The sequence below is a fragment of the Nymphalis io genome, chromosome 7 (assembly GCF_905147045.1).
Source record: "Nymphalis io chromosome 7, ilAglIoxx1.1, whole genome shotgun sequence".
NCBI lineage: Eukaryota > Metazoa > Arthropoda > Insecta > Lepidoptera > Nymphalidae > Nymphalis > Nymphalis io.
This window is the reverse complement of record NC_065894.1, coordinates 293,969-320,340: the sequence shown is the minus strand read 5'-3', so window position 1 is coordinate 320,340 and position 26,372 is coordinate 293,969. Positions and strand designations below refer to the sequence as shown.

General features: G+C 34.8%; 3 protein-coding genes across 8 annotated transcripts in view; 2 read left to right on the top strand and 1 right to left on the bottom strand.

The window, feature by feature from the left end:
* Positions 1-163: 163 nt before the first annotated feature.
* On the top strand, positions 164-8,297 carry LOC126769637 (uncharacterized). The gene is made up of 4 exons (XM_050488523.1): positions 164-380; positions 2,087-2,254; positions 3,681-3,840; positions 7,538-8,297. The coding sequence occupies exons 1-4, from the start codon at positions 300-302 to the stop codon at positions 7,663-7,665; spliced, it is 537 nt and encodes a 178-aa protein (XP_050344480.1). The 5' UTR covers positions 164-299; the 3' UTR covers positions 7,666-8,297.
* On the top strand, positions 7,605-21,898 carry LOC126769631 (uncharacterized). Of its 6 annotated transcripts, none has more exons than XM_050488508.1 (5): positions 7,605-7,667; positions 15,705-15,807; positions 16,884-17,069; positions 17,394-17,544; positions 17,955-21,898. In XM_050488508.1, the coding sequence occupies exons 2-5, from the start codon at positions 15,727-15,729 to the stop codon at positions 18,062-18,064; spliced, it is 528 nt and encodes a 175-aa protein (XP_050344465.1). In that variant the 5' UTR covers positions 7,605-7,667; positions 15,705-15,726; the 3' UTR covers positions 18,065-21,898. The 6 variants fall into 6 exon arrangements, with proteins under 6 accessions (XP_050344465.1, XP_050344464.1, XP_050344463.1 ...); XM_050488507.1 differs by lacking the exon at positions 7,605-7,667 and adding an exon at positions 10,739-10,997; XM_050488506.1 differs by lacking the exon at positions 7,605-7,667 and adding an exon at positions 10,740-10,918.
* Positions 21,899-24,255: 2,357 nt separating this feature from the next.
* The window catches only part of LOC126769720 (visual system homeobox 2-like), a 121,122-nt gene continuing 119,005 nt past the window's right edge, over positions 24,256-26,372 (bottom strand). Inside the window, exons 10-11 of the mRNA XM_050488638.1 lie at positions 25,980-26,159; positions 24,256-25,157 (exon numbers count right to left, since the gene is read on the bottom strand). Of these exons, the coding sequence (XP_050344595.1) occupies positions 25,044-25,157; positions 25,980-26,159 (294 nt within the window). The 3' untranslated portion in view covers positions 24,256-25,043. The remainder of the gene's footprint in view (positions 25,158-25,979; positions 26,160-26,372) is intronic.

The following is a 26,372-nucleotide window of genomic DNA, read 5'->3' as shown; positions in this document are numbered from 1 at the left end:
TAGTTAATTTATATTTCTTTCTTTATTTATTGTTCAAATTTAAAACAAGGTCGTTGAATAATATTTTACGCATTCCTTATCATAAGATTACTCAGATCACACCTGACTGTTTTGATAACACTGTGTGTTTCGTTGTTGAGTTTGCATGCTCTCCTAACGTTATCGAGCGAAATCATTGCCAATAAATAATAATATAATCAGTGATAGCGCGGCTTGCAATGTGTTAGGACGTTTTGTGATGGATTTATTGAGAAAATTAATTGAGTGAATATAGTCTTTATTACAATTAAATAAGAGCCATGGGTGTGCCGATGATGAAGAACTGTTGCTTCTGTGTTAGTTTACACACGGGCACTTTGGTCATAGGTTATGTGTATACGGTGAGTACTGAGAATTTTTATCATTGCATTCAAAACCTATCAAAGTACTAGTTTCCGCTCGCGGCTTCGCCCTTGAATAAAGTGGTGGGAGATATTAGGTAGCACTTTCTGTACCCCTGACAAAGTGTATGCAAAATTTCAAAACGATCGGAGTATTTAAGACGTGAAAGCGTAACAAACAAACAAACTCACTTTGGCATTTTTCGTTAAAATATTGGTTTCTTAAATATTTGTATGAATTTATTGTCTGTATATTTTTCAAGTATTTTTATATAACTATAAGGGTTTTAAAATCAGTAGAGTTAGATGTTACCAAATTAAGTATAAATATATATTTACATATATATGTCTACTATAATTCCTGTTTTAAAACAAACTTTATAACAATTATATATCCATATACATATCTTCCTACTCAGTTATTGCACCCATTGAAAATCACGTCACTAAATGAATGTTTCGGAGAAGTCATATTTGAATTATTGGATGTAAATAGAAGTTGCGACCTGATATACTGTTCTTATTTTATAAAGTGCATAATATAATTAAAATAAACTGTTTAAGTTATGAGGTAATTAATCAGTGATCAGCAATTTCATTATGACACATGACATGTCTAATATACGAATTATTTAACATCATATAACAATGCACATGAAATGTTTCAGTGTGTGTTCTGTGACGACACAACCTTGAATTCGCGTTTGTTTATCTGACGATAGCGTCGCTTACGCAGCATTGACGAAGAAGCTAAAATTGACTTTTCTTATGTGATTGGATTACATTTTAAACATAATGGCATAATATTGTATAGTAGTAATATTGTAAGCTGTAAATCAAAATCAAGACTTATTTTTGGCAATAATTAACATAAAGCTGGGAATCCAAGCTTCCAGGCTCGTTTTCGGTCGGCGTCTTAATAATTTTCCGTTAAAGTTTTAATTTAATCTAACCTTTAAACATTTAAAAAAAGTATTCTTGCCGCTTATTATACAATCTACTTCACAATGTTGTAACAACATTAACGAACACTTATATCTGAAATCTTAAAACTTGCAAGTGTTTATGATTCACCTCTCTCGTATTTCAAATTTAACTGCTTAGTTAAACTTTCTTTATAATGGGATATAATTAATATTATTATATTAATTATATCCCATAAAACACGCGATAGGTAACGACCTAGGTAATTTGAACTACATATAAGTTTTGACTCAATCTATTTTTCTTTTATACTGATTTATAAGACCAGTAGAGCCCAGGCGCCGTTTTGCCTGCGTATTATATATGTGTCAGTCCAATTGTCATGGGGATAGGGTGAACCATATATTTTGCAGCACCATCTAGTGGCAAGTTATAACAAAATACATAGCACAAAAATCTTCTCCATGAATACATATATGCGCCAACTTTGATGGTAACCGGTGTTGAAATTTAATCTTAAGCATATATACTAATACCCACTCCCATTTCTCTCCATTAAAGTTAAAATTTCGAAAAATCTTTTCTTCTAATTTTCAGTTTTCTAGACTCAGTGGTTTTGGTTGTGCGTTGATATAGTTTGTCAGGCTTACAAACGATTTCATAAGTATAAACTACATCTATATGTAACCGCGTGGATTAGCTAGTATGTAAATATACTAAACTATGTTCATTTTTCAGCATATATTTGTAACATAATAAAAAGTTTTATTTTTGCTTGCCAGGTATGGTCATTACTAGAGTTGGCAGGCTACAGTCTTCTGGTCACTCTTGCACCAATCGGTAAAAATGGTACCGTCTCCGGTCACAAGTATATACTGTACATCACAGCGGCGGTGGTCAGCGGGATCACTCTTCTGTGCTCAATACTTTTAATTGTAGCTGCTTATAAGGTAATAAGCTCAAAGTAAAACAAACACTTTACTGGTGGTAGAGCTTTGTGCAAGCTCGTCTGGGTAAGTACCACCCACTCATCAGATATTCTACCGCAAAACAGCAGTACTTGGTATTGTTGTGTTCCGGTTTGAAGGGTGAGTGAGCCAGTGTAATTACAGGCACAAGGGACATAACATCTTAGTTCCCAAGTTTGGTGGCGCATTGGTGATGTAAGCGATGGTTAACGTTTCTTACAATGCCAATGTCTATGGGCGTTGGTGACCACTTACCATCAAGTGGCCCATATGCTCGTCTGCCTTCCTATTATACAAAAAAAAAACTATTATAAGCTACTTATAATTGTTGTATGTATGGTAAATTTTTTCCAAACGATATTACTAAATGAGCTGGTGCCGATCTTTTGTTTATAACTAATGAATTAGTAAAAAGTGCAAAAAAATCTATCCCAACGTCACGGGTGATGACACATCACAATTAATACCTTGTGAAACTTAGGACAGATAAAATTACCTAAACCATAATATATAAAATTACAGTATGTAATTTTTGTTCTATTGTTTATTTTATTATACTAAAGCAAAGAAGCTAATAGACGACCTCGTGGCTAAGGGCGTTAATAAAAATAAAACGTTTATTTTTGGACAACGCCAAGGTTAACCAATTATGTTAAGGGGTGTTAGACGTACTTTTTCATCAATATATTGTATTCTAACACTGTGCCGACCTTGATCAAATGTCGCAGCATTGGATACAACCTGTCTGCTAATATTCTGAAAATAGTGTTAAGGTTGCCGACGACACGTGCGAGTTAAGGCGTTCTTTATATGTATGTTTACGGATTTAAAGTTTATCCGCAAACATGCTGGACGCGCTGTAACGTCAATTAACGTAAATCGATCACTGACATTGTAAGTGTGATCATTAGTGATGTCATAACTTTTGTCATGGGCTGAAACATTAGTTATCTGCCTTTTATGATACTGGCTCTGACTGATTTTCCAATTTTAAATAGCTGTTCTTGATAAAATTCTGGCTGGTGAACATATTTTTAACTTTTGAATCGTTTTCAACTCTTATTAAATAAGTCTACTCTGTACAACATTAAATATATGATGAAAGTTGAAGTTAATACTGACGATTTTCATATAGGATACATTTAGTTGTATAATTATGATTATTACATATGATTGATGAAAAATAATAATTACTCTAGTTTCTTATCGGTTCTTTTTGTAGAATTTACAATTCGAAGTTGCAGTTTTAAATTTTAATTGATCTTGTAAAACAATATTTTAAAAGTGCTTGTGAGTGTGTGTAAGAGAGCCTGTTGAATAAAGTATTATTTTAATTTTGAAACAACTCGGCCTTTTAAGAAAACAAAAAAAGTGAAGTCAAGTAATCAGATTGTAATAATATTTTCAGAAACTCGCCTCTCTGACGCTGCCCTGGACGATCGTGACTGGTATCCTGACTGCGGTTTTCTTCTTGATGTGCCTCACGGGGATCAGTCTCATCCTTCAGGACACGGGGGATATGCTTGAAGTGGAAGTTGTGTTTATCGTCGTTCATCTTACTAGAGCGTGTTAGTATTTATAAAAATCATAACATATCTAATTACTATGTTATTCAGAAATGTTATGCGCTTGCTAACACTGCGCAGTATTTTTTATCTTTTATTAAATAAGTAACCGCTCCGCGTTATTACACTCGCGTTAAATGTTACTACCTCACCATCGTGGGTCGTAGCATAATGTTATGTAGTCTCCAACTTTTTTAATAACTGAGCTATCGAACGTAAAATAATTTTGAAAACGGACGCGTAATAAGGGCGTTCCAACAAACTTTTCAGCTCTATAATATTAGTATATAAAATATTCTATCTAATCGAAAATATTAGTATAAAATTATCAATATATGAATTTAATGATTGAATTAATTTTGAGTTCGTTTATAGAAATAGTTAATTTTTTAGTCAGTTACTATGTTTTCTCAATCTCAGTTATTTCACAGTGCATGTATAATCAGTGAATATTTGAAAGAAGCGTTTACTTTTAGTAAAAAAGCAGACAAACTTACCCAATATTGTGTGCACACTGACATAAATTTTATGATCAATATTTTATAAGAATATTTTGTTCGTTTCTTGGCAATAATTTACTAATAAAAAATCCTGTAAAATCTTATTAATTTTTTCTATAAATGTAGGCAATTACTTATCTAGAATCTACTATTCATTATTCTTGATAATACTTACTTATAATTTCAGTATTTACATAGATTGTTTGTTCTGCTAGCCATAGTTAACCGTGTGAGTGTACAATTTTATCATTGACCGATAAAATAATCTAAAACGAGACACGGGGAATTTTTGCCGATAACAATAAACAAAGAAGTCAAAGAAATAATCGCTCACGGTTAAATTCTCCATGTCAACTTTTTTTTTTTTTATATGTCCGGGATGGCAAATGACTCTACTCCACCTGATGGTAAGTGGTAGTAGAGTCCAAACGCGACGACGGCCAGTACAGTCGGGAAGAATGTTCTGTACTAACCGTCACCGCCTTGCCGGCCCGCAAGATGCCTCTTCACGCCTCGTTTGAAGGAACCCGGGTTGTAAGAGGAGGGGAACACGTGAGCTGGTAAGGAATTCCATTTTTTGGAAGTGCGACAAAGAAAGGAGTTGCCAAATTTCTTTGTTCGCGATGGAATTGATGTCACAGTTAGGCGGTGACATCGAGAACCAGCTCGCGTGGACTTAAGAAGGAAGGGGGAAGCGGGAATTAGAGAGAATAATTCCTCAGAGCACTCGCCGTGATACAGTCGATAGAAAGCGCTCAGTGCTGCTATCTCACGACGCAATTGTAAAGGTTCAAGGGTGTTAGTGACCTTTACGTCGCCAATAATGCGTACTGCACGTCGCTGCAACCGGTCCAAGGCCTCCAGTAGGTACTTAGCGGAGCCATACCAAAGGTGCGAGCAATATTCAACGCAAGACCGTACCTGTGTTTTGTATAACAGGTACAGTTGTTGTGGCGTGAAAAAACGCCGCACCTTGTTCAGAACTCCGACTTTCCGTGAAGCTGTTTTTATAATAGCCTCGATGTAATCCCTTGGACTAAGGTCGCAGCGAACGTCCATCCCCAGCATGGCGATTTTGCTTTGTATCATCAGCGGTGTGCCACAGAGGGAGGGATGAGGGTAAAATGGTGACTTTTTTGCTGTGAGAGCGCATACCTGTGTTTTCTTGGCATTAAACTCAACAAGATTATCAGAACCCCATTTGGCGATGAGCTCTAACGTCCTATCGAGTTCAATGACAAGATTCTCCCGCCTTTCCTCAGTTTCCGCCCGCCCAGCCACTGCGTGTCCGTGGTATCCACCATGCACTGTACTATCATCTCCATAGCAATGTATGTTCCCAAGGGAGAGCATATCATTGATATGCAAAAGAAAGAGTGTGGGAGATAGCACAGATCCCTGGGGGACCCCAGCATTCACTACATAGAATTGAGAAGCGCAACCATCTACTAAAACACGAAGGCTACGCTTGTGTAGGAAGCTGGCAATCCAGGTGCATAGCTGAGCAGGCAGACCATATGCCGGTAGCTTGGAGAGAAGACTTCTGTGCCAGACCCTGTCGAAAGCCTTAGAGATATCGAGGCTGACAGCCAACGATTCTCCATGCTTGTCGATAGCTTCACCCCAGAGGTGTGTTACGTACGCTAGAAGATCACCTGTGGACCGTTTTGGTCGAAACCCGTACTGACGATCATTAATTAGACAGTGATCTTCTAGGTAATGGATCAGTTGGTTGTTTAGAATCCGTTCCATCACCTTACAAAGTACTGAGGTGATAGCTATTGGCCGATAATTTGCCGGGTCAGACCGATCCCCTTTTTTGGGAACCGCTTGCACATTAGCTCTTCTCCAAGCCCTCGGCACACATCCCGAAGAGAGAGAAAGTTGGAACAGGCGCGTTAACACAGGAGACAGCTCCGCCGCGCACTTCTTCAGCACAATGGCTGGTATTCCATCAGGACCGCTAGCTTTCCGTATATCAAGTGATTGCAGCTCCGCACGCACATCACGTTGCCTGATTTAAATGTCAGGCATCGTGTGGCCACATGAAGGTATTGTTGGTGGCTGCGCACTACAATCATCGATCACAGAGTTGTCGGCAAAGAGTTTAGCCAGGAGGTCGGCTTTCTCCTGCGGACTGTGAGATAGCGATCCGTCCGGATTTCTGAGCGGTGGCAGCGAAGGTTGGCAGAAATTGTTTTGCACAGACTTGGTCAGACGCCAGAAGCTACGGGAGCCCCTAGGATGCGAAATAAGGTCATGACCAATCTGTACAATGCGCTGTGCATCCGCTCTCGTGTATGCCTTCCTACAGGACTTGGAATTTTTATTGTAGTTTGCTTTCAGTGAGTCAATGTTAGATGCCCCGCTAATGCAGCCGTTGATCCACGCGCGATATGCCGCCTGCTTAGATGATACAGCATCGGCACATTCACGAGTGAACCAACGTTTACGCGTTCACCTATTGATGAGATCTGAGCTAGGAATGTAGTATTCCATTCCTAACATGATCTCATCAGCAACAGCAGCGGCACTAGCTGTCGGGTCATTCCCACTGAAGCAACGTTCCTTCCAAGGGACTGACGCATAGTACTTAACTACAGGTAGAAGAAATATAACAGTTTTCATCTAACTCCTAGCAGTTTCGTGCAACATTAGCGACATTATTTAAATTACAAGTATATAAAGCAAAGTGAGTTAGTCTGTGCTCTTTGAAACACTGTGGTTTCAGCGTTTATTGGCTTTCTCAACATAGACTAGTCTAAAGCGCAGGAGACAAAGAGGTAAACAAGTGTGCACGCAAATATATACGCTATGCACGCACTATTTTCTCACTCTCATTATCCCATTTCGACAAGGACAACAATTTCCGGAGAGGGATTGGGTGCAAGTCCTAGCCCTTGGGTGACTTAAGTGCTTTTCCAGAATCAAACCTGCTATTGAGAATTTCTTGACAGAATAACCCATATTTTTCGTTCGACCCGGGTTTTGAATTTACGACCTAACTTACAACTTATTTGGAATCTCCTCGTTAAGTTGGACGTTTCCATAGACGATGTTAAATTTGTTGTAAATGCCTTTTTATAAGCATTATATATTTGTAATTCATTTAAAAGTTGATAAGTAAAACGTACCTTCTACCTTATAAAAATAAATTTGAATAAAAATACAAACCTATTTGTATTGTTTTTTTTTTCCAGGTATATCTGTATATTGCATAATAGTCGTCCACAGTCGCCACAAGCAGATCATGTACGAAGATGACATCCAAAGGTTCCAGCACTCGGCGATATATCAACCGATCTGGATGAGAGACCAGGCGATATGAACGTAAATGAGACTCGACTTGATTACTCATGGATTTAAAATAATTGCATTATTTGTAGCAATTACTATGAAAATAAGCACAAGAAGTTTAATAAATAAACGCAAAACATACTTGGTGAAATTGAATTAAAGCGAGTGCTTTTAAGTAACCGTTTTAATAGCAATCGTTTGGTTTTTTTATGGGGAAACGACCTTAATCTCTGATTAATACTGAACGTTGGTGTTAACTAATGATAACCAATACATTAAGAGTATTACTTAGCATATGTCATGACGTATTACTCAATAAAGGGTTATATAGTTGATAAAAAGTATAAAGTTAGTATTTCTATACAGGATAAGTAAAAAATTGACGATAAAAACTAACTACTTAGTTGCGTGCCGGTTGTTTTCGGTAGAAACTACATTCCGAACGGTTGTAGCTCTAAATTAAATTAAATCTTGTAAAATGACGATTCAAAAGTGCTCGCAAGAACCTACTTGAATATATATATTTTGATTTGATATTATTTTCTAACGTTAAGAATGTTGTGAAGGGATTTATATGGGTATTCAATCAGGATACAAGTAACAACCCCTAATTTGTGACAGCATACTAATTACATATATGTATTCACAACTAATAATATTGAACGGATAGCATTAAATTACAATTTTCAAAATCATACCGACACAAATGTAACTCGACGTGTTTATTTTAAATACAATCACCTATTATAACTCAGCTGTGATTAAAGATATACTTATAAGCTGTTCTGTATCTAAGACAGATTTATATATAGGTATATATACATTATTCCAATCGAAGTAAAGGTAAACAAACCGAAGATTTACAAATTGCATGCTATTTGCTAATTGTTCTGCTGTATTACGAATGCTGTATTACACTATAAGCAGTTCTTGATTAATTTATCTTTATTTATAATACAACACTATTCCACTTAACTAGTTATAACCACATTAATTTACCTTTCGAAGTTCCGATTACAATTTCGCGGACATTGAAAACGCATTTTTTCGCGAGTCCATAGTGAATATCATAGATTATTCAAGATTTCGACCAATGACATCGCGTCAATTGATATCGGTGTCAAAGTTATTTATTTGGGTTTACTCCTCTTGTGGTTGGAATAGGCTATAAATCTTTTTTTTTTATAGAATAGGTAGGTGGACGAGCATATGGCCACCTGATGGTAAGTGGTCACCAAACGCCCTTAGACATTGGCATTGTAAGAAATGTCAACCATCGCTTATAGCCAATGCGCCACCAACCTTGGGAACTAAGATTTTATGTCCCTTGTGCCTGTAATTACACTGGCTCACTCACCCTTCAAACCGGAACACAACAATATCAAGTATTGCTGTTTTGCGGTAGAATATCTGATGAGTGGGTGGTACCTATCCAGACGAGCTTGCACAAAGCCCTACCACCAGTATCTATCTTAGGTTAAAGCTAATAGCGAATGAAGTACTACTACATGTATATCCAGCATTAGCGTCGCATGGTTTAATCAGCTACAAACGGCTTCCCCAAAAAAAAAATTTTAAAAATTACTTTCCAGGGGGTTTATATAAAGGATGGAATTTTTGTTGGATTAAAAGTTTGATGAAGTTGGACAAAATTTCGTCATTTTTGACGTCAGAGATATGGTTATGAATTGGCAGTGTATGATAAAAACTTTTTTTTTACTAATTCCCTAAGCAACTCATATGTGGAAAAGTTTCTATGGAAGTATTTTCCTTTATTTATTTACTAGGAGTCATCGCCGCGAAATGAAAAATAAAAAGGAAATATCTACTAGAGCAGGAATTCGAATTGTTATCAATTGGAAATCCCATCTCATTATGACTGCTACAAATATATGATGATGTAATAAAACAACCATTTTGAACTTTATACGATTAGTTTTTAATAATACTACTATATTATTGTATCGCACTGTTGCTATGATCCTAATTTAATATTGTCATTTAGAAGGAAGTATTTGTGTTTTTATTTTGTAAATATAATTTCAAAACAGAAACTCTTTTATTCGTATTTCTATATATTTTTGCATCTACATATCGTATCTTTTATGTATTAAGTTAATTTAAATGTCTCGTTGTATTTAAAATTTTAAAGTGTCAAATGCAATATTTATCTACAGAAAACGATTAAAATTAATATGATAATTATTTTGCTAAAGAATCATACTTTGTGACAATTTATTAAACCAAATTGTTTGTATTTTTCTTCTTTTAATTTTTGTCTACAAGAGATTGTTTTATGGTCTCATTGACTTTTTTGTAAACTTTTTGGAGGCCCATAAATATCTTATATAGTGTTTTGCTCGCTTCAATAGCTCCTGGAACGACGTATTCAAATACCTAATTATATAATTAAAATGACATGAAAGTTTTATCATACAGTGAATCTTCCATCAAACCAATCTGTAGTTTACCGGAAAAAACTAACAAATAAACTTTCGTCTTTCGAAATAGGATATTTAAAATTATTAACGTTTAAATTAAAAACATGTACCGACGACGCGTTGGTAACACTGGTTAAGACGACAAATGGCGACTACTAGAGTGGTTTTCGATTATAAACTAAAAATACCAATCTAGCCAGGATTCGTAACCTAGACGTTAAGCATACGGACGAAATAAGTTAAGTTTGGTTACGGATTCGTGTAGACGGCAGTGAAAGTGTATGCGTTACACAGTCATAATAATATAAATTAAAAGAATAAATAAAGCATGACAAAAATAAATTAACGATTACTACTTAATTTTAGCTTTATTTCTACAAATTTAATTGAATGAAGTATTATGTAATTAGAATTTATGACGTAAACGTACAAAACTATAGAATATGCTAATGAAAATTATGAATCAATCTTGCCAATCCTCTACAAGGAAATGTTCTGTGTCTGCTCTCCAGTTTTACCCAAAGACAAAAAACAAACAAGATTAGTTTTACCTATACCGTCGTGCGTAATTATGTAGATACCATTCTGCGAGAACCCGAACGCACTCAATGACGTCATGACAATCTGAAGTATGACGTCACATTAATATTCCGTTCCTTTTCTTCCACCGTTAAAGAATATGTTGTTTCTCTCTAAACAATTTAATCTCAATAACAACAATTCAGAATTCTACATTTAGATTTTAGTTTAGTAAAGTCCAGCGGAGTGGAAGTGTAATAATTATAAAATAAATTTACACATTTGCACATTGCACTGTTAAAAACAAGGATTGTTTGATTAAAAGTAGGTACTTTAATTTATTATACCATAATTATCATTAAATTAGTGTAGTGTTTGTTGCCGATCAAATTCAATTAAAAAGGTAAATATTCTTAAGATGTTGAGATACTTATAAATGTTTTTTAGATATCATGTATAATTACAAATTTTATTTATAATTTTGTATTGTCCATTTGTGAAGGTTTGCGATTTAGTACACGTTACGCAGAAATTTGTGTCTGAACTATTGCATGCTTAGAATACATAATTAAATGTACAATTTCAAATAACGTAACTTTACTTTAACTTCGTGGTTTAAAATAAACTATTAATATGTTATTTATTTTAAATAACTAGCGTGATCGGTTTTGTATCATACAACCTTTTTTATTTAAAATATTTTTTTATTTGTACAAGATAAAAATTAAAACATTATCGATGTTAAGTATATATTTGCAAATGACAATACATATTTTAACATAGCTAAGTATAAATTAATTTAAAACATGAGAAAGGAATTTATAAATTACTTAAATGCAATCTTATAAAATTGAAAAGTATTATTTAGTGAATTTTGATATAAGAGAATTAACAATTCATCATATTCAAATATGAATTAATAGTCATTAAGCATATTAAAAATTATTTCTATAAAATTAACTTTGTTGTAAGATAATGTTTATTTAAAAACAAATAGTTATCTAATACATAAAATAAAAAATATTAATAAAATAAATATCAAATAACTTTCCACTGTTCTATATTTAAATTAAAAAGCTGGAATTTGTTTTGCTACACAAACTAATCTCTGGAACTATCAGTCTATTAAATATTAATTTCAGTGCTTGTAGAAGGCAAATTAAATGTGAGTGAACCCACAGTACACTACAAGTAACTCAATACAATTTTACATTAAAAAAAGTTTTTGTAGCAAATCTGCTGATCATTTTGGACAGTTTAAAATATAAATCACATTTATTAAATTCACTAATACTGTAAAAATAAAACAATAAATATTCATCAAATTTAGATTTTTAAACAATTATGTTTTTGTATATATGTCAGGTTTTTTTTTGAGGAAGAAATACATATACAGAAGTAAATGTCGAACTTGAACTGTGGTAGATACATAGCTCATCAACTAAATTATAGATTGTTGCTCTTTCAACTATAATGGCTATTTTTTGATTTGATATCATATCAAACCAAAAATAGTACAATAAGGCATTGTTCTTTAGTTGTAGAATTAAAGATAACTTCCAAGACAAGCTAGCATCAATATTACACAGTTTATAAGCTCAATTATTTTATGAGCTGTACTTAAATGGATATAGGCTAGTGGTAGGGCTTTGTGCAAGCTCGCCTGGGTAGGTACCACACACTCACCATATATTCTACCGCAAAACTGCAGTACCTGATATTGTTCTGTTCCGGTTTGAAGGGTGAGTGAGCCAGTGTAATTACAGGCACAAGGGACATAACATCTTAGTTCCCAAGGTTGGTGGCGCATTGGTGATGTAAGCGATGATTAAAATTTCTTACAAGGCCATTGTCTATAGGCGTTGATGACCATTTACCATCAGGTGGCCCATATGCTCGTCTGCCTTCCTATTCTATAAAAAAAAGGCAAGACAGACAAAATGCCTTAACATAAAAGGTGATCCAAAAGGTGATTAGTTAAACAATGCTGTTTTTTCTTTCAAATGTTAAATCAAAATTAATGGTGACAGAAAGAGAGATATATGAAAGTTTAACTAAACAAACACTGAAGCCAGTCAAAACAATGTTTAGTAAGTAATATCAATAATGTTTTGATCTTGTGAAAATCGTTTAATTGCCAGATGCAAAAAATATCCTGTATATGATTGTTATAAATTGACTCAGGTGTGTGGTTACCAAATACCAAGGTTTTGTAATGATACAAATGGTTAGAATTTCAATAAATTGTCATATATCATACAAAACCATTTTAGTTTTTACTTTTTAATGATAAGTTTCTAGCATCCAATGCCATCCAGAATATATTTATATACTTTCATATGTTTATTTATGCTGACATTTGCTGTTATGTCACACAAGGATAGACTAGTGATCATTTAGTAGACCATTATGTGACAATGGACTGTTTTTTAGTTAGCAATTGCTAACATGCATACAATGTTATCAGTGGAATGTTTTACTTGATGTTACTGATTAAATTCATTAATAAATATTGACATTACTAGATTCTTGACATCTTTATTCAAAGCTATTTATTAAAACACCAATCAGGGGCTATAATTTTTAATATAGTTAGCTAGACCACACATGACCTTTTTTACATCCATTTTAATTACAAAATAATATTATAGTTTTTAAAACATTGAAAAAGTCCAACAAATTTAAGATTTCATATAAATTGGTAAATTACGAAGATAGTGTAATTCTTGCCAGACATATTATGGTGACAGTCATTAGTTAAGTTGCTGATCCCGTGTACTATATAGCATTACAGATTATTATCATTTGCTTACAGTATAAGGTATGTTGGTGCACGTTTGCATATATATTTACTATATTCTTATGAATGTTTTTATATGAACTAAAATACATATTTAAATTATAGGTTTATTTAACTTTCATTTTACTAGCAGGTTTTGAATAAAGCGAGTTCAAAAGTACCTATATGAGATAGTACGGTCTAATATTAAAAATTGTAAACGATTATAAAATTCGTTAAAAAAACGCACGTCACAATATTCTTTACTGAACTGGTGGTATTTAAAGCTAAATCTGTGCTTAATCAGTTGCTAAGCAACGTTCATAAGTAAGGCCGTTAGTCTTTATGTAATAACCCTTGAAGTATTACTAGTTTATTATCAACAATAAGTATTTGTATCATATTTTTACTGGTGGTAGGGCTTTGTGCAAGCTCGTCTGGGTAGGTACCACTCATCAGATATTCTACCGCAAAACAGCAATACTTGATATTGTTGTGTTCCGGTTTGAAGGGTGAGTGAGCCAGTGTAATTACAGGCACAAGGGACATAAAATCTTAGTTCCCAAGGTTGGTGGCGCATTGGCTATAAGCGATGGTTGACATTTCTTACAATGCCAATGTCTAAGAGCGTTTGGTGACCACTTACCATCAGGTGGTCCATATGCTCGTCCACCTTCCTATTCTATAAAAAAAAAAAAAAATATTACTAATAATAGATTGAAAGATAACATTATTTAATTTAGCAATTGTATGGTAATTACATAATCAAACATGTGCGAGTTCTTATATATACATTTGTTTGTTGTATGTGTACTGTGTAATACAAATTAATGAGGACGAGTGGTGTCCTTGACGGGTCCACCGTCTTCGAAGGTACAATACTTACTGTGTTGTGGTCCAGGTTACAAGTAACAATGCAATTTCATGTTTATTAATAAATATTGTGTTCAGCGTTACCGCACCGTGGGTCGTGACGTGATGTTATATTGTCTACTAGTTATCGACCGCGGCTTCGCCGGAGTGTTACTGGGAACGCGGCAGGTTTTAGGTAAAAAATAGCCGATGTCCTTCCTTTGGGATCAGCTTTCTTCATGCCAAGTTTTATCAAAACAGACAGACAGAGAGTTACTTTCACATTTATAATATTAGTTTAGATTTTCTCACTAGATGGGCAATCTAATGCTATTATTTACATTACACGAATATATCCTAACCTTAATTTGTTGTATATTGGTTTGTTGTATGTAACAACAAAGCCGCTGAACGAAGTAGCGGTTTTTTTTTTGTAGTTAAATGAACCTGTAGTTTAATTGTCAAGGCGTGCTATGTAATCTACTCTATCAAGTGTTATGTAATCTTGTTCTGATGTATATTGTAAATAAGTTTTCCTTAAGATTGTCCTTATGAAAAATTCCTTAATAATTTAAAATATATTTAATACTAATATCGACATGCATTTTTTCCGGTAAGATAGATATTTATTGATGAATATAACAAGTATTCTTCGCGTATAAAATCCTGGATTTTTTGCGAGTAAGGATCGAAATTAGTAATAAACGTTCAAGGTGTTCCAAATTAGGCAATATGTCTGACGTACCAAATTCATGTTCCAATTATTCGGTCATAAGCGACTGCATCACGTTGAAGTTCAGCCAAGTGGCTAAAGGATGCAAGACAAAACTGGATGCGAAGGCTTTGGTGCCCATTGGGACTAGCCTATGTCCAGCTGATTGAGATAGGCTGAGTAGATAGATATAGACAAACGATAACTTCGCTATAAGTTCACAACTTAAACATATTTGTTATTTATATATCATAGGTACCATTTGCGCAAAAAAACTTGGCTTTTATTGTTGCTCCTGACCGGGCTAATTCTATAATTTACCGTTTATTATCGTTTGTGTGCAGAATGAAGGCAGACGTGAAAGAGTGAGTCTTATTTCGTCGTAATGATGCACTAACTATATTTTTTGTCTAACCCAGAAGATTTGAACGCATATAAATAATTATAAATCACCTATTCTGTGTCCTATTCAACGACATCGACTTTTATACTAAAATTAATTTGAATGTGTCCAATGGTTTCAGTGCGTTTTGTTACATACGTTCAATCACATAAACTTGCATTATACATTAGTTGAATTTGCATATCGAAGTACGAAAGTGAAATGTGAAATTTATTCCTTCTCTTACTGAGGTAAGAGAAGGAATAAAGAGTGCATCTTTTTGTGAAAACATTTGTGCACTATAAAATTCGCGGGGTCCGCACCTGCGCAGGTGGCTAAGAGGCTATTATCATCATCGTTAATAAAGTTCTACTTATATTTCCAGGCTAGATAGTGAAGGTGTGAAGATGGGACTTCCACACATCACATCATTCTGTTGGTGCCTTGGACTCGAGTCCGGCACGAAGGTGATCGGCTACATACACTTGGTAAGTTTGACTATCAGATTATCTCGTTGGTCTAGTATATTACATGCTACAAAGGCCGAGGTCCTAGTTTTAAAACCAGGTATGACAAAAACAGTATCATAACTCGTGTCATATTCGCGTACTTTAGAAAGCACATAAAAAGCCGGTGATCCTGATCTGTCTGTCAATCGGATTGTGAGGGAATACTCTTAGATAGTGTTTGCTCACACACTTTTAGCTGTAGATGGTCTGTCCTTGATATTAGTTCATAGCTAGGATATTTTGAATGTAAGTGGATTTCGTCATCCATTCGTCATCGTTAGAACATTATTATTGGATTATTAGGGTCGTTGTTGACAATAAATATACTATTCACGGTTATTGAACTCTTGAACAGTTAATTGTTTTATTTTATACTGGTTTCTTTTGATTATAGCCCTCTGAGCAGGTTTCTCCAGTTATATGTCAGTCGGTAATTATGGCAAGTTCATTTGAATCATTAAATCATATAAAAAATCAACTTGACTTTTACTAGAGCTTTAAAATGATCATACGTTTATATAAACCACCGGTTTGGAATGTGTATTCTCCTAGAAGAGCCGACAAGAAACTGAGTAGTTAGTTCTTTAAAAAATCAAGTACTCAATGTATGTTTGTCCCTTTTTTGCATAATAATTAATTGGTTGACTTTAAGTAAGATTATAGACACCAACGCATATTTACTATTATTGGAAGAACGATGTCATTCTAATATCAATGATTGCGGTTTTGGTTGTTGAATATTTTTTGTTCGGTTAATTGAACCTATTAATCTCAGGTGTATAGTGAAAGTTAGATATCAGTTTAAACCTGATTAGTTATGACTACTTAATATGTTTACTTGAATTATAAAGTAACGGACGAAGTAGATGCATAGATTTCCGTCTGACGTGCAAATTTCCTCACGATGTGTTTATTCCTTCACCGCCGACTACGAGATGAAACACCAACGAAGTCCATAAAAGATCAGCGCTTGGTTTTGGACCTACGACCTTCGATTCAAATAACCTGTTCTTTCTATCTTGGCTTCTCAATATTGTAGTGATTCTAAATTCTAGATCGCGTCGTTCTCTCTAATGGTCCTCTGCTCGTTGTACGCGGAGAGCCTGCGAAGTCTCATCGGTACGATCGATGACGCCGGTGACCACATCTACACCATATGGTACAGGATATCCGTGGGGGTGGCGGTGTTTACCGTCGTCCATGTGCTGCTCGCGGCCACCCTGCTGTTTGCTGTTTTTACGGTAAGTTGATAATGTAGGAAGTAGTAAAGTTTCTTGTGAATACAATATATAAATGAATATTGGACATAAATATTCTTATAACGACAAACTAAAATAACCTCAAAGCGAACAAAAGATAAAATTTCAAGTAGCTTAATAATTACAAAGAATAAATTCTTATAATGAATAAAATAAAAAATCTTGAATTTACTCGATTGATGAAAACAGTGAAGACACTAGTTTGTGGAAATAAATTATTTACTATTTTTGTGATATAATTTTTATTGGATTTTTTATTAAAATAATTGTGTTTGTGAATTATAATGAGTGTTTTGTTCGTTTCAGAGGAACACAGCCGCCCTGCGGGGATGGGTGTGGGTAATGGTGGCGCTGTACCTCTTCTCCCTAATCTACGTCATCGTTTCCATGACCTTCGGGTTTTCAGCCAGCGGCTCTCACATATTCCTATCTTTCCTCGAAGGAGTCGTTTTCTTTGGTGAGTGCTGTTATTATTTTACTTGATGGTAGATGGTATCAAAGATCATTGACAGCGGCATTGCAATAATATAAATCATTCCTAACACTGTTAGGAGAAGTAAGATGTCATGTCAGAACTTATTTATCACTTCGAAATTATAATTAGTTTTTATTTAATAAGAATATTACGTTTTTTTAAGTATAACTAATATTCCTATTTACTCCTCCATTTAAGCGTGAAGCGTTAAGGGGTGGGGATGATAATAGCCCAAGGGGTCAGGATCGAACCTGCGATTTTTATATGCCAGGCGCCTGCCAGGCGGCCGTAAATTATTGCGCTAGTTTTGTATATGCTTTGTATATGATGTTGTGTACTTCACTGAACGTGTTCACAAGTGTTGTAATTAAATTGACTTTCGTTATTTACAGGTATCCTAGCCTACTGCATCCTCTGCGTGAACAGCTACTACCTGATGCTGAAGAGCGCCGAGGATATGGAAGGTCCACAAAAAACGGAGTCCTACCATAATCGCGATTAATCGGACTAAACGATCGTATTGCCAGATTATAAAATAGTCGTCCGACAAGTTAAACATTCGCCGGAGTATAAACAGGTCACGTGCCCGTCAAGCAAATCTGCTTACTTAAGGTTACAACTTAATTACTCCGATAAGAATCATATAAACTGAAATCTTCGTGAGGTATTGTATAAAAATATTATTTTATAACCTTAAGAGTAAATAGTAATACAAGTAGAACTGTCAGTCTGGTCGGACGCGTTACATTTGGGTCGTATTGCGGCGAATATTTATCAACGTGACGATAAAGTTTTTTGATTTGATATTGAATTCGTTGCTTTATAATGACATTACGTACAAATATTCCGATGAGTCCAGTACTTAAACAAATAGGCAGGTCCGGTGTCCGTAGCGCGTGAGGGGTGGTAGATGCCCTGGTCGAACGGACGGACTGCGGACACGCACGAAGGAAAATATATTTTACGAATATTATTAATTATATTTACACACCTACCCATGATTGGTGTTCGCCATATAATATTATGACCGGTGGCAGGTCTCCTTGTTACAATATGCCATTTTAATTACTAATAGTACATAAGCCGCTACTTGTATTGATAAGGATTATATATTTAATTATTAATATATTATCGCCTCCTACTTATTATAGTATACGATTGAATTTAAGTACATCTGTTATATATAACAATATGATAAACCACCGCGAACGCGAACTGCTCTATTATTGTTGGAAAATATTTTTTTAATAAATAACATTTATTCTGTATAACCTTACCAGGTAAGGAAGGTCTTTGCCCAGCCGTGGGAAACTTGTGTTATGTACTGTACGCAGCGGCTAGGCTTTGTGGTCTCTCAATGAAATTAATCAATATTATAATATTTAAATTGCCGTTATGTATAATAATTGTTGTTACGGCCGGTTAATTCTATCAAAAGCTGGTGATACATAATTTAATCAGCAGAGCTATTCATTTCGAACTCACTTCGTAACTCACTCGTGAGCTGCGTGAAAATATTCTGCGGTGAGTTTTGAGTATAACAACAAACCGCAGTAATTCCTCACAATCTCATAACACTTTCCTGATTATACACTCAAGAAATATTTTATTTTCATTTTTTTTTAATATAATTCAAATCTTATTTAATAATTCTACTTAAGTTAAATAAAAAATGTAATCGATAAAAATAATGTAATAAATCTATGAGAAAGTATTAAAATATAAGAACGGGTTGCAGTCGATTGAAGGAGGGAGGGACTTATGTATTCAATATATTAAACATGCCTGCTATCGTGCTTCGCTTGCGGCTTTACAATTTTATAAATGATATGATAGGCTATGATATGGTACCTTAATTTATTATTATAACGCGCATCAATTTATATATTGGGGTAGATACTAATCGTCGACTAGATATTCCACTGCCAAGATTGATGAAGTTAGATTTTTTACAGTAAATAACCAAGAAGATACCATCGTTGGGGTAAGAAATTGCCGTTATATAAAGGGTTTTAAATTACCTTGTATTCTCAAAAAAATGGTATCCCTTCCATTGTCTCACTCTTAACCTGTGTCGCTCTGTGCCAACCCGTCTGTGTGGGCGTCACGTAGTTCTACTGACAAACATGAAAACTTTTGAAACTCAAGAATACACACTTTTTCAATTTGGTGTACAGTCTGCACAAAAATCTCCCACCGGTGAAGTTTGGTCGATTGACTTCCTGTTATAAATTAAAAAAACCTCAATAATGGAACGTTAATACAGATTTTGTTTAGTTGTATCATTATATGTGAACTTTAACACCAATACGGTGTACCAGTGGCTTTTTTTTATTTGTTGTATACAATGCGCGTTATACACACATACAGATATTTTTAAGTCATTTGACTAAATTAAAATAAAGCTACCACCGGTTCTGATGTAGAATCTACCGTGAAGAGCCGGGAAGGAAAACAGTAGTTGCTCCATTGCGAAATTCAAGTAACATAAATAAATAAAATGGAATCAACGAATCATAAATCCCCACTCTTTGTTTCATCCATGTCGATGGGTATAAAAGCTGATGTACATGGTGCCATCCAGTGGCGAGTTATGATAAAGTGGATTGTGTAGGAACCTCCATGAAAAAATCGAATTCGTGCCAACTGGCATGACTACCGGTCAAACTGTCGAGTTCAAATAATAATCTATAACCGATCTACCAACGTACATTTATTTACAACGAAAACAGCTTGGAGACGTTTTTGCGTTTCTAGCAGTGTACGGTCAGCATATAAATAAGTAAACTTTTTTTTTATATTTGTCAAGAAGGCAAATGACTCCACTTCACCTCATGGTAAGTGGTAGTAGAGTCCAAACGTGACGACGGCCAGTACAGTCAGGAAGAATGATATGCACTGGCCGTCCCTGCCTTGCAGGCTCCCAAGATGCTCTTCACGTCTCGTTTGAAGAATCCCAAGGGAACACGTGTGCTGGTGAAGTATTTCGTTTTGGTGCGACAAAGAAAAGAGTTGCCAGATTTCTTATATTCGTTCTGATATTGTATCTGAAGCCTAGTTTCTACCCATATATTTCGTCTCAATAGCACGTCGACAAATATTTCTCCATTCCTCTACCGTTATTTTACATTAAATTTTACCTCGGCTAATGTCAGTGTAGCATTCATATTCATTATGCCTTTTTTTGCTATAACAGTTTTCGCTATATAATATATTTTTTGATGAACTAATTACTAAGAAAAAAAATTAACAAAATAGCACGAGACTTCTAACGCTACTTCGAAATTCCAAGGCGCGTGGTAGCTAGTTCAAACTGGTTTATTCCGAATTTAATCACTAATGCAAAAACGTCTCGAAACTGAGTTGTATCGTTATATGTACTCGTATTTATAATAATAAGTATTAATGTTGTACGTGTCCAGTCGCTCAGTGTTGTCGTGTGTTCGATGTTGTAAAGTTATTTGTGATATCTTTAGATGCTTTTACAATAGAATATATTTTCAAATCAGCTTAACTATGTGACAATAATATACAATTTAAACTTCCTACGACGTATATATAATATTATTATTAATATATTGGAATAGATTTTTGGCTTAAAGTATATATAAATGTGCTTTTACATTAAATCTTTGACTTTGTGTTTTTACATTTTAAAAAAATGCCAAAAATATTTTGATATATTTTTATGAATTTTAAGGATTTTTATGCGCCTGGCATATGATAACAAATGATTATTTTTTCGGAGCTATACTCAATTGTATATGTCGTATGCTATGATTTAAAATATAATATACATTGAGTAACAGTTTTACTATCAAAAGAAGTAATGTTTTTATGAATAAGTATGATATCGCTCATTTAATAATAATAATAATAAAAAATAAAAAATACAAGATATTTTTTGCTTATTTATTATAAAGTCTAGGTTAGCTGTTCATCGCTTTGTGAACTATAAAAATGCAATATAAAAAATATTTTATTAAATAAGCGATACCAGCCTCGTACTATTAATTTTAAAAAGTACGAACCGGATTTAATGCGTTATTAATTGTTGTAACCAGTTTGGTTATATAGATATAAAGTTATAGTAATATTTACAAAATAGTGTCTTCTTCCGAATATAAAAAAAAGTTTGAAATATTTATTAATTGTGCCTTTGCCTCGAGAAACATGAAAAAATATGTCAACGTGAAAATTGAAGGCAAATATTGACATATATTTTGGCAAATATAATTATAAAGTGTCCTAGTTTAGTTTTAATAATATTGCATGTATGTGATCGTATTTTCGCAAATGTTTGAGCAGAAATGTGCTATATACATGTTCTCGTTGAGATTCTTGTTTTATTTCTACCCTCACATCCTACAGCCCGGGTTCCTTCAAACGAGGCGTGAAGAGGCATCTTGCGGGCCGGCAAGGCGGGGACGGCTAGTACAGAACATTCTTCCCGACTGTACTGGCCGTCGTCGCGTTTGGACTCTACTACCACTTACCATCAGGTGGAGTAGAGCCATTTGCCATCCCGGACATATAAAAAAAATACATTATTAGCTATTTGTCAGCTACTATTTCGAGAGTGAAAAGTACACTCGCGTAGTGACGTACGTAAAAATAATAAATACATAAGAGTTTTATAAGTTAATAATGAACCTCTCAAACATAATGTTCACTTGACCGAATATAAACTACAAATCTGAAGTGTAAGCCTGCTCTTTGCATTCAGAGGTACAAGAGTATTATATATTGCTAAAATTCAAGCCGGGCTGTTTGGTTGTAAAATTAGTCTGACGAACCAAACCAACCAAGTTATTAACCTTATTACATGGTTTGTGGCTTTAGTTATAGGGCAAAAAGGTTTTCAGCTCCCAATTTTTCAATTTCACTTGTTGGTAGGGCTGTGTTCAAGTACTTCTGTATAGGTACCACTCATCAGATATTCTACCCCAAACATCAATGCTTACATTACTTAGTATTCCGTAACAGCCTGTGAATGTCCCACTGCTGGGCTAAAGGCCTCCGCACCTCTTTTTGAGGAGAAGGTTTGGAGCTTATTCCACCACGCTGCTCCAATGCGGGTTGATGGAATACACATGTGGCAGAATTTCAGTGAAATTAGACACATGCAGGTTTCCTCACGATGTTTTCCTTCACCGTCAAGCACGAGATGAATTATAATCACAAATTAAGCACATGAAAATTCAGTGGTGCTTGCCCGGGTTTGAACCCACGATCATCGGTTAAGATTCACGCGTTCTTACCACAGGGCCATCTCGGCTTTTTAGTATTGTTTTTTTATTTTTAGTATTGTTGACATAATATCTTAGTTCCTAAGGCTAGTGGCTCATTGGCGATGTAAGGATCGGTTAATATTTCTTACAGCGCCAATGTCTGGGCGGATGTGACCACTTATTTACCAGTTTGCCTTCCCATAATCATTAAAGAAATTGTAAATAAAAATTATAATATGTTTCAATATAAAATAGGCTTGACAAGATCAATGATTATTATGCGTATGCAGATAGACGCCCAAAGGGTCTTGTTGACGGTCAACGTACGCGAGGCCGCTGGATAGTAAAACACAGGTATAATTTTACACAGTTTGTTTATTCATCGAAATAATCTTACGTATTACGATGTTTCACATTAATTAATATCATTCGTTTCAATTTAATAAATATATTACAACACTATAGATACTGTAAGTACAAGTGAATAAGTTGGTCTTATATTGGAAGCTACGTCATAAACAATAATATGGAGGAATTTACAACGTTAGAAACTACGTTTATTTCGAAATTAACGTAATGTAATAGTATCGAATGATCGTGACGTCGCTAGTCAATAACGTTACTATGTTGATGTACAAGATCGAAATTAAATTTAAACATGACCGTATATATTTATCATAAATTTTGCTTAACAACAATTTGTAAGCTTATATATAAAACAAAACAGTTGAAAATTTAGCGATAGGTAATTTTTATGACATCAATGATGCTTTCCTACGTCATTGCTATAACATTTTGACAGGAGCAAACAGTTTTAAATAATGCAAGAAATTAATTATTTATCAAAACTCAAGTATGAATATTTATTTGAAATTTATTATTTAAAGTAAGTATCTACTCAGTTAAATCTACAGCAAAACAACATTATTTAAGTACTTTGAGTTCCGCAGATTATTTGTAATTTATAAAATTTTTTCGCATATAACTGAAGCAGTTTTGTTTTAAAGGGAAATATTTCGAACTGTATTAGTTATATTACCAAAATATATATAATTTAAATCACACTAAGGCAAGAAATGCGACGAAGGCTGTTATAATTTCGTTGAATAAATTCGATACTTTATATAATTCAATTAAATACAATTGAGATTCTACTTAATATCTATATGTCACAAACATAGTTATTATAGTAGCATTTACATTTTTAGGTCAATTTATAATTGTTCGTTGAACTGACTACTGAAACAAACAGTCAGACACAAATAAACGACAGTCTAATACAATTCTTGCGTCTGTTGCATTTTCCAACAAGTATCGATGTGTCTGTATTCATCACTGTCAATAGTTTGCGCATCTCACTCGTACATACAAACATTCAAAAGTGCGAATGGGATGCAAACTACTCAGAACCAGTGACACATAAAATAATATTAATAATTCTCGTTGTATAATTAAAAAAAAAAACAACGAATCGGAATGATTTTATCTGATATTTCAATAATATAAAAATATAATAAACAAATTTTAAATTATAAAGTAAATAAAAGCTAAAATATACAATAGATATTTTTTTAACTTGTTTTAAAATAAGTACAATTTTCCTTAAAAGTAATAGGCAAAGACTTAAAGTTTTGTTATATTATACATTACAATAATTCGTATTTTGTCGTTCGTTAAGTAAACACTTTTTATAATAAGTGAATTTTGATTCGCTCTTTGAACAGTTAAGCGTTAATAATTTTACAGATATTCAACATTTACAATAAATTATTTAGTACCAATTCGATATTATCTACTTCGATTTTAAAGTCTTCGCTTAATTCCTTAAGATTATAACCTAACAGGCTTATTAGTACTTTAGATGATTCACAGCTCGTGCCGGCCGAACTTTATACAGCGCTAACACAACGGCTAATCGGATAAATACTTAACTAAGGGTATTGCACGAAAAACGGGGATTTAGTTAAATACTTCTAGATCTACAATGTACATAATTACACTTAAGTACGAACAGTTCCGCGCCGAGAGACCAGCACTTCACCACCAATCACAACACCGTACCACGCGATGCGTATCCAATGGGAGATCTTCCAGGCACACCCTCGACTCCCATTGCTTTCAGCGAATGTATCACCGATAAACGAATTGTCCCAATGTTGTTGTTTAGAATGGTCGCGTATCAATATGGGTCGAGTTCGGATAGCATGGCTTAGATAAGCTGTCAGCAGGCAGGCGGGCGGGCGTCGGCGGTCAGTAGAGGCGCGCGGCGTCGAGCGGCGGCGGCTCGGTGCCGACGTCGATGTCGGCCGGGCCCTCGTCCTCCGTCACGCTCGTCGCGCCGCTCGCTCGCTGCAAGCCGCGCACCTGAAAAACGCTTATCTGCTTACATGATGGGTCTAAGAGAGCTCAAAACATTGATAGTGCAAGACGCAACACACACGCAACTCGATATACCAATAATATATGGGGCGAACAATAAAGCTGTCAGACCAGTAGGTAGTTAGTACCTACACACACATATTCGGTGATTGTATTCTATAATTAGTCAACGTACTACAGAGTATTTTGTGTTCACTCCCGTGCCTCGGAAAGCACGTAAAGCCGTTGGTCCTGCGCCTGAACTCTTTCCGGTCGTGTCGGATTGCCGTCCCATCGGATTATGAGAGTTAGGGAATAGAGAGTGCACCTGTGTTTGCGCACACACTTGTGCACTATAATATCTCCTGCGCAGTTGGCTAATCTCTCTTGAGATTGGCCGCCATGGCCGAAATCGGTCTGGAGGACATTATTATAATATATATATAGTATATACATATATAATGTGTAGTTGGGGGTTTCGGTTAAGATCGAAAATCGTAGGGTAGGCAAGCCCTACTCGGTTTTCCTGCACTTCATTTGTCTGCCTTTTCGGCGGTGAAGTAAAACATTGTGTACGTCGAGATTAATATTGCGACATCTTTATTAATATGTATATCATCGAACCCACAGACATGGTGGACAATCGTGGCGAAGTAGGTCTAACTTTTACTGATTAAGTTGATCCTTTACCTAGAAGAGGGACATATAGAAGGTCGTTGCTAAATTCAACTTTTGCCAAAGACTCAAAATTAGGTACGGCCATTTCCTAATTTTTGCATCATAATATTAGTTTATTTTTATTTTTATTTAGAAGTGTTTTGTTTATACCTGGAGGAGAAGATTGTTGGACAGTAGTCGCGCTTGGTGCTCCTGCGCCTTAGCTCGGAGACAGGCGATGCTGTTGTTGCGGAAAGCCTCAGGGTCCTCGTAAAGTTCGCGACCGTCGGGTGACGCGCGTCCCTTCGCTGATGAGGAAGCTGTCGTGCTGCTGCCGGGTGAACTTTGTGCCTGAAAGAGATTATCTTATATTTAAAAATCCTATTGAATAAAAATACAGCTTATTTCGGTGGTAGATTCACTCATCAAATATCCTGTCGCCTAATATCCATAATATGTATCGTATTCCGTGTGTTATTTGTGTTCCGGTTTTGACTGAGCTAGTGTAACTACAAGCACAAGGTTTATAATATCTTAGACCGGTGGTGGCATTGACGATGTGAG

Coding starts and splice junctions, on each gene's coding strand:
- LOC126769637 (XM_050488523.1), top strand. CDS start 300: ATGGGTGTGCCGATGATGAAGAACTGTTGCTTCTGTGTTAGTTTACAC. Junction 2,255..3,680: donor TAATTGTAGCTGCTTATAAG/GTAATAAGCTCA, acceptor TAATATTTTCAG/AAACTCGCCTCTCTGACGCT. Junction 3,841..7,537: donor CGTTCATCTTACTAGAGCGT/GTTAGTATTTAT, acceptor TTTTTTTTCCAG/GTATATCTGTATATTGCATA.
- LOC126769631 (XM_050488505.1), top strand. CDS start 15,283: ATGAAGGCAGACGTGAAAGA. Junction 15,303..15,686: donor ATGAAGGCAGACGTGAAAGA/GTGAGTCTTATT, acceptor TCGTTAATAAAG/TTCTACTTATATTTCCAGGC. Junction 17,070..17,393: donor TGCTGTTTGCTGTTTTTACG/GTAAGTTGATAA, acceptor TGTTCGTTTCAG/AGGAACACAGCCGCCCTGCG.